The 9,298-nt window shown below is 34.7% G+C and overlaps 1 protein-coding gene across 1 annotated transcript; it reads right to left on the minus strand.

Moving 5' to 3' along the window:
* Positions 1 to 713: 713 nt before the first annotated feature.
* Positions 714 to 2,462, minus strand: LOC123689930. Its single transcript, XM_045631998.1, has 2 exons — positions 2,262 to 2,462; positions 714 to 1,006 (listed from the first exon to the last, which is right to left on the minus strand). Exons 1-2 carry the CDS (start codon positions 2,448 to 2,450, stop codon positions 872 to 874), a joined length of 324 nt encoding a protein of 107 aa, XP_045487954.1. The 5' UTR covers positions 2,451 to 2,462; the 3' UTR covers positions 714 to 871.
* Between the last annotated feature and the right edge of the window lie 6,836 nt (positions 2,463 to 9,298).

Consider the following 9,298-nt stretch of genomic DNA (forward strand, 5'->3'; position numbering starts at 1 on the left):
TCCTCGCCCGTGTGATGATAGGCAGGTTGGCATGTTGAAACTTGACCTGCTGATGACTCTTGTATCACGTGCGGTGGTTGTGGTGAAGGACTATCGTCATCATCAGCGCCACCTAAAAATTACATCATTTTTGTTATTATAACGTTAAATTAACATAACTTCATCGAAAGTAAGAGCGCATCCATTACTCTCGACACAACATTAGTTCTTTTTTTTTTTTACATAGCAAGAGCGTCTCCATTGCTATCAACAGTAAGAGTGACTCCATTACTGTACATCACACTAAGCAAGAGCGTCTCCATTGCTTTAACAGTAAGAGTGACTCCATTACTGTACATCACACTAAGCAAGAGCGACTCCATTGCTTTAACAGTAAGAGTGACTCCATTACTGTACATCACACTAAGCAAGAGCGTCTCCATTGCTTTAACAGTAAGAGTGACTCCATTACTGTACATCACACTAAGCAAGAGCGACTCCATTGCTTTAACAGTAAGAGCGACTCCATTACTGTACATCACACTAAGCAAGAGCGACTCCATTGCTTTTGATAGTAAGAGCGACTCCATTACTATCACACAAGACTCCCGCAGGTCTTTACCAAAATAGGTACTACCTATATGATAAGCAGTTCTAATAAAATGACAGTTTTCACAAACATTTATCAACATACATAAGTTTTGAAAAGGCAAGTAAAAATTACTTACTCTCAAAGAATGCGGCACACATATCAGGGGTCCATTCCCCGCGCCAGGGCAACATGTATTCCGCGACAGCTTTACCATAAGAACCAGCGACTAATTTTAGTTCATATCTGTCCTGCCACAACGTCGCTAAAACCACATATGGTCCGCGCATACAGGAGTCTAGCTTACCAACAGCTTGGCACAAATGCAAAATCGCCGCCATTGAAATGCACACCCATGCGAGTCAACCTCGCAATGCACGATGTCTTCATATCTTGACCATTGCTAATGACTCGGCATAGATACTCGATCTCCGTAGTCTGAAAGTTACATTTTTTTTTAAATTAATGGAAAGGCCTGTCTGGGTCCCTTACCCTTACCCCCATCTCTGACACATCATGTAATGTACCTAAACCCTCTTCTATTGTTTTACTAGGTAATAATACGTCATATACACAATAACAACACACAAGGGCTCTGCCTAATCTATGTAAAATCGTAACGTATTTGATATAATTCGTTGATATACAACCTGTGCATTACCTAATTCTTATGGCATCTTTATGTACTCATAATGACCCTCAGGTGTTACGAATCTCGGGAGTGGTGTCGATTTTTTTATTTAATTTTATCTGGTGAAAGCCAGTAGCCATATCAAGGCAAATATAATAGGTAGCTTTATCTAGCCAATCAATATTATGGTCCTCAATTAACGGAAGCGGGTATTCCAACTGTCTTTGAGTTTTAAGTTTAAAGTCGACACAAAGCCTATCTGAATCGCTTTTTTTTTTTACAAATCTCTATCTCTAATTATTTATTGATTCAACACATCTTTTATGATATCTCTAACGCGTAATTTTTCATCATACGACATTTTATAAGGGCGGTAAACTATAACTAATTTAGCCTACCGCTCGACTCGGAACGCTGTCGAACAAAACAGTCCTCCGTTTTATGTCCTACCTTATTACAAAATGTGCAAATAATTTTTATGTTATAAAACTGCCTTTTATCTAAACTTGAATTGTTTGTAGATGACTGAATTGATGTAGAGACCCACTCTGGTGCGGTTTCATTCTTAGTTTGACACAAAATTTGTATATGACCAATTTCCCCACATGAAAAACATTTAATATTAGACTGAAAATTATATCGTTTTCGGGAATTATCTCACAAATTTGGCCTTTTAACATGATTTTGTATTATAGAGCGCGGTTCTAGGGGCTGGGTATATAATGAGAGGAATTTAACTAAGCCTTCCGATGATAAATTAGCACAAGTCGCGGCGGCGCGAACTTGTGGGTCCTTAATACCCCGAATAACTACTGCGACAATTTACTTTTCACTCATTCCTCGTACAACACGCAATACATGAGATAACTATCAGAGTCTGTTGTCTCAACTATGATCATTACTAAGCCACTCATTTAGCCACACTTTAGCATCCCCTTTCAAACAATATCCAATCAGAGATAAGCACTCACGGTCATCCCAATAATTAGACAACCGCGCAGAGTCTTCCTCCTCACACCATATATCGAAAAAATTAGAAATATAAATGGAGTTAGATCTTACCAGAATTGTGCTCAACGCACTTACTAGTTTGTCGGTCACCTGATTAAGTACCAGATCAGTGCTTGACTCGCATGCGCTGCTTGAACTTGGCACCGGAGCGTTCTCAGTACCATTGTGCGAACCGTCAGTACCAGGTGGTAACGAGTGTCGCTTAAGGAAGAAAGCAGCAAATCCGATGGTGTTGCGCATGTCGGTACAAAGGGCCGACCCCCTCGCGGTGGTGTTGCTGAGCACAGTTGTGGTGACACCACTGGTGGACATAGCTCAGTCGCTTGCGTCGGTTGACGGTTTAATATCGACTGTAACGTTTCTTCAAGCCCAGAGACGGGCACACCGTCTTTTTTTTACGTGTTCACCGCCTACCCTCCATTATTTTTATTAAACGTATATCACTCGCGTTTCAAACTGACTAAAATAAAACCACGTGGGCGTTAATTTAAACTAATCAGAAATGAGAACGAATCCCACTACTGAAGTAAGAAATTAACAAATAAAATTACTAAAAATAACCAAATTAAATTACACGAAATTAACCACAATTTCAACAACAATAGTAACGTCCTATATCTAGTGCGAGCGTCGAAGAAGTGCGCCCGACCATACAGCGCGCCGTGCTTATATAGCCTGAAAACCAGTTTAGTCCAGTATACCCCACTGCTACACGTCACTTGACTTTTTACAGCTTATTATATATTAAGATATATTTTTGAACGCCAATTATTTGACTAAATTTCCTACTTGGATTCCCCTATTATAAGGAATTTTAATAAGTTCCAAGTCATTAACGTAATAAACTATAATTTAGGTAGCATTGTTAAATATGAAAATTTTAAATTTGAATGTTTAAGATATTTGGATTTTTTTTTTTGTGTGTGACGTATTAGTTTGGATTATTTGGTTGTCGTTGGTCATTGCCAAATTAATTATGTCTTAAATATTATAATATTCAGAAGCAAATTCTTTTTGTATAATTATTGGTATGCCAGTATATTATATGTTTTTTATTTGAACAGGGGGCAAACGCGCAGGAGGCTCATCTGATGTTAAGTGATACCGCCGCCCATGGACACTTTCAATGCCAGAGGGCGTTGCCGGTTTTTGAGGAATTGGTACGCTCTTTTCTTGAAGGAGCCTAAGTCGAATTGGTTCGGAAATACTTCAGTGGGCAGCTGGTTCCACAAAGAGGTGGTGCGCGGCAAAAACTGCCTTGAAACGCGCAGTTGTGGAACGGATTATTAGTATGTATAATGGTTTTTATTTATAAATACTATGTAATACAATAATTTAATATCAGCCAGCTACAATACAGGATATACACTGACAACAAACGAGTATACAAAAAACAATGGAACGTAACGCCAGCTATACCTGGCAGATTTAAATCAAACTTCAAAATAATGTTTTGGAGAATTGCATTACAAGAATCGGAACAAACATTTAAATAATTGTATAATAATAATAATCTTTATTTATTTTCTCACAAAAACTTCACTAAACTTCATACATGATAAGTTAGAACTATTTATTAATGTATGTAAATAATAATTGTATGGAATAACTGGGCTTATTCGTTACATTAATAAAACTAATTAAACCCAAAACGCAATAAAACAAGGTTTAAACACATTTTAATAAAAAGCTTTAGAACTTTGTAACTTCAACGTTAAAATAATGGTTCATTAAAAATTTTACGGCGCGGTTTAATTTTCTATACGAGAGGCTATTTTAATGAAGTACGCAGTTTTAATCTCCTCCCTTTGCCTAGGATGAAATATTGGACTTACAAGACGGTTATTGCAAAGTTGTTTACCATTAATGGCTTGTGTCTGAGAAATATTAACATTTTAGCGACATATTTTTAATAGGAATTATTTGTTGTAATAACATTGGTTTGTTATTTAATAACGTTTTAAGTAAGGATTATATAGGTTCGGGTGTTAAGATTTCTCCGAAATATCATATGATATATATAATAATTACTTAGTAAGCTTAGTAACCAATTATTTATTATTACTTTATTAAATAATACAGTAGTACACGACGTCCATCAGTCGTCCACAACTGCGCGTTTTTCTAGGCAGTTTTTGCATGTATTTCCGAACCAATTCGACTTAGGGTCCTTCAAGAAACGAGCGTACCAATTCTTAAAAGGCCGGCAACACACTCGCGAGCCCTTCTGGCATTGAGAGTGTCCATGGGTGGTAGTATCAATTAACATCAGGTGCGCCTCCTGCCCGTTTGCCCCCTGTTCTATAAAAAAAATAGTACATACAGATCATCTCACAACACAGCCAAATTATATGAGTAGTGAAAAAAACAAAGTCAATCAAATTAAGAACAAGAAATAGAAATCACGTACTTTTTATTATAAAAATAATAAATTAAATTGAAAGAAATAAGAAAAAGTTAATTAGCAATAGTTTAATTAAGGACTCTAAGTATAAACTAAGTTATTACCATTATATTATGCTTTCTCATCTCCAGTTTGAAATACAGAAGTACAGAAACTCCTAGAATCGGATTCAAATAATTCAGACGTCTTTTGTTCAAGTTTTTCTTGTTGAAAAATAAATAATGCATCATCATAACTATAAGTTAATGAGTATTCAATATTGTTTTTAATACATTTTTGAAGTATCTGCTGATGGCAGCCACATATATGCATGTACTTATTGATCGTTGTATGTAAGGTTTTTACCGGTAACTGTGCCGTCGAATACAGTATCTTGGGGTACATCGTAACCATTATTACAAAACCAAAAAGAAAAAACGTGTGTATATGTACACTCGTCAGGAGTTATACTTCATTGGCGTAACAAAATAAAAATATTTTCAAAAATTTTATCTTTCGCCTTATTAAAAAACTAAAATGAATATCTAACTTCAGCGGTTCAGTTTTTAATTTTTAAGAATCGTCAACGCCAAAAAACTTCATAAATATATCCTTCTTCATACTATTGTCCTTGGTTCACTTGTACATGTTATATTATGTCAGTCTCTCTCTCTCGCGATTTATTTAAATTTTATTTAAAAATTACACAAAAATACACGAAGACTATGATTGATATTTAAATAAAATATTGAATAATCGTTGCATTCTGTAACTGAATTAAAAGTCGCTCAGCCGATTGATATCGTTATGATTTTGATGACAAAAATTCAGATTTTATTTGAAATACTGCGCCAGTTTTTATTGTCAGTGCTTATTACAATTTGAACACTAGATTTTATTGTACAATATGGCCTGAAATAACGAACTGGTTTAGAAATTTCTATATTTGTCTTTGTTCTCTTTCGTAACTGTTATAATATGACATGATGACTAGTAACTGTATTAACAATTTGTTTATGGCAAATAGTGAAGTGAAAATCTAAATGATATAAATATTCAAGAGTAAGGAGTATGTGCTCGAAATAAGTAAAATGTAAGCCAATGAAGCCAGGCGCGACAAAGTATTAATCGAGCTGTGTGTTATTATAAGTACATAAGATTAAACAATTCATAGTGGAAGCTGCGACCAATGCCAGTGAAAAATCAAACAAGAAATCTCGGTCCATAAAAGATTATTTTTCTATTCGGAAGGCCGAAAAGTTCGTATATAGGAATAGGATGATTTGATTAATGAAAGAATTTGATTTGATTATCTTAATATACAATATAAATCTCCTATCACGATGTTTGTCCGCGGTGGACTCCTAAACTACTTAACCGATTTTATATTAAATTGGCACACCGTTAGCAGTATGGTCCAACTTAAGAGATAGGATAGCTAAGATCTTTAATAATTATAGTCGCTATTTTATTTTATTGCAAATTATTTCTTTATTCTTTGATACAATTCTAACAGATGGCGCTGTGTTAAAAGTACCAACGTTTCACATAAGCTACCTTTACATATCGGGCTGATAAAGTTTTTTAAATACATTTTGTTTTTTTGGGATTGACGCTGGCCCGCACTTAATTCTTTAGTCAATGTTTATGTATGTTGACTTTAATATTTTTAAAACGTCTAAAATCGATTGAATATATATTGTATATAAACGAATGGAGAGTTATCGGACATAATAAAACAAAACAGTAGACTGAGGTTCGTGGAAGTCGGCTTTATATTATTGTCTTTAATTAACATAGCTTTTACACATTTAAAGAAAACACTTTTTTACCAGATTGAAGCTATGTATTATTATAAACTTATAATTATTTAACATAATTTAAAATGACTTTTCACGTGCTTTACAGCGTGACTGAAGACAAAAGGTGTTGAATGTCAAAAAGTATCACAGCTGTAGAAAAAAAAAATATATATATCGGTTATATATATATAAAATTGTTATTGAGTCTCAAAAATTTAAGCATTAAATATTGAAGAAAATATTTTAGTAATAAAACATCATTAAACCCATATTACTGCCATTCAAATAAACAAGTAAATCCCCATCTAACCCCTCGATCATCACAAATCTACCTCACAATATATTCGTATTTTGCTATGAAAATATGTGAGTTCCATTGAAAATTTATACGCCCTCGTTCATATAGGTTAGGGAGAGTGAAAAAATATTGGGATGTCTCTAGTAAATCTGGCTGGATTTGTAGGAAATAGTAAAATGGGATTGGATCATATACAATTCTATTTGGCGCGGGACAAATGTATGGGCACTGGTGACCGTTTTGTATTTTGGTTGGAATTCTATCGTTCATATTGGCTAAATGGTTTGCATTTACTTATTGACGCCTCGTTACATATTATGTGATACAAACAAATGATTGTGAATTCTTAGTCGTATCAAAATCAATGTTAGCTAAATTAACATTTAATAGGTTTTATGTAGATTATTTAAGTAAAATCTCTGTTCTCTTTGGTTGTCATTTTTGTTGGTACTCATTTGTTTATTAACAACTAATAGTTTGTTCCATTATCCATTGGCCTACCTATGGGTCTGGGGCTCAGATTCCTGTATTTCAAATATTTAGCTCTACGGCCAGCCAATTTTCTGCCTACTTTTTCATTCATCGTATGATTATCATACATAAACAAAATGCCCACTAATGCACAGCCGGGATTCAGACCTCCAAACGACACCAAGGTGGTCGTGTGTTTTTTGTTTTTTTTTAAAACAAATAAAATCTCCAATCCGTTCTACGAACGAGATGTATTGACAAGACACTCACCGCCTCTTACTCTTATTTTAATTGCCAGGTATTTTCATTTACGAAACTTGTAAGCTGTTTCAATAGTAAAAATAAAATAATAAGTCTCTTTTCATTACATCGTATAAGCAATTTGACAGAAAGAGACGTATATGAAACTTGAAATTAGACTAATTTAGACTAATTCTAACCCTTTATGGAAAGCGTAATCCTTTGTGATAGTCCTAACGTTACAAGGTCCTCAATTAGCGAACAAACTTTTATGAATATATCCAATTATTGATCGTAGAAAAACCTTTGCTATTTGACATTTTATTGATTTGTATAATAGATCTACAAAACATACTAATTTTGAGTTTTATGTTACAGAACACAATTTTTGGATTCTTAAAAAAAACTTATCTTGTTATTATGTAGCGGTATTTACATTTTAGGCTGACAAATTAGAGATTTTAACTAGATTCGTAATTTGTTGATTTATCAGCTCCTAACTGTGTGATTATATCTATTTTTTTCCGTCTATCAGACTATCCCGGCCTGGTAAGACGCCATTCTTTAATATTTTTGAAAAAAGATATCATATTGGTAGTATGTTATTAAGGGATAACGTGTTTTTTGTTGTTTTTGTTACAGGAGGCAGACGAGCAGGAGGCTCACCCGATGTTAAGTGACATCGCCTCCCATGGACACTCGCACTCCCAGAAGGCTCGCAAGCGCGCTACCGGCCTTTTAAGAATCGATACGCAGTTTTCTTGAAGGACCCTAAGTCGAATTGGTTCGGAAATACTTCAGTGGGCAGCTGGTTGCACATGGTGGTGGTGTGTGGCAGAAATTGCCTTAAGAATCGTATTCTGCCTTGACATCCGATGATGAACCTCAGTAGCAGGTATCAGTCCGAACAACTCCTCTGAACACTCTCCATGGTAAATGCGGTAGAAGATGCAGGGAGATCCCACATCTCTACGCAAATATTTTTATTTAAATAGTGAAATATTTTTTGGAATTAGTCCAGTTCTTTCTTTCATTAGATAAATACAAATATTTCCTTTATATTATTAGCTCTATAGATTATATTATAAGATAAATTCCGACGATACTAAATTGTACATTATTGTACTGAAATTGAAACGGCCATATTTGAGCGAATAATACGAGGAACCTACAGCAGATTTAAGGCTTTAACGATTAAACTTTGTCGGGATTCATGTTTCGATTACAATCGAAACGAAAATATTGTGTATCGCAGATTTACATAATCATTATGGATTATTTATTAATTCTCTTGTGAATATCAATATGAGGGGATTGAGTAACAATTGGTAAACAAAGATTTTTTCAAAACATTGAGTATTTGTTTTGTAGCTTATCCGTGTCAAATGTATAATTGCGTCCGCACACGACGGCTTTTACAGTATTAAGTGATGGACATTAACATGGACACTGTCGATGCTAGAGGGCTCCCGAGTGAGTTGCCGGCCTTTTAAGAATTTCTACGCTCTTTTCTTCAAGGAGCACTAACTATTAACGTACACACTAATTGACTAGTTCAAATGGTTTTGCCCTTTTCAGTCTTCTCTCTAGGCCCGTGGTGAAATAGGGGTTGAATAGGCTTGACATTCAGGACATGAAATGTACTGAATGTCGAGCCATGTATATGACTCCACATAGAACTACAGTAACCCTCAATAACGACAAGTAAATAATAAAAGTACTTTATAAGTTGCCGAAATAATTTAAAACCGCGAAGCTGTGTACGTTACTTTGTCGCTTTATTGTCCTAGCCCGCAATAAACTCGACTATCGGCATCATACGTAGCAAACTTTCTAAAAGTCCTTTTTTTTGTTTTTTAATATACATTTCCATTCGTTCCATTTAACACTCTTT

The sequence above is a fragment of the Pieris rapae genome, chromosome 17 (genome assembly GCF_905147795.1).
Source record: "Pieris rapae chromosome 17, ilPieRapa1.1, whole genome shotgun sequence".
NCBI lineage: Eukaryota > Metazoa > Arthropoda > Insecta > Lepidoptera > Pieridae > Pieris > Pieris rapae.

Coding starts and splice junctions, on each gene's coding strand:
- LOC123689930 (XM_045631998.1), bottom strand. CDS start 2,450: ATGCGCAACACCATCGGATTTGCTGCTTTCTTCCTTAAGCGACACTCG. Junction 1,007..2,261: donor GTGCGTTGAGCACAATTCTG/GTAAGATCTAAC, acceptor TGTAACTTTCAG/ACTACGGAGATCGAGTATCT.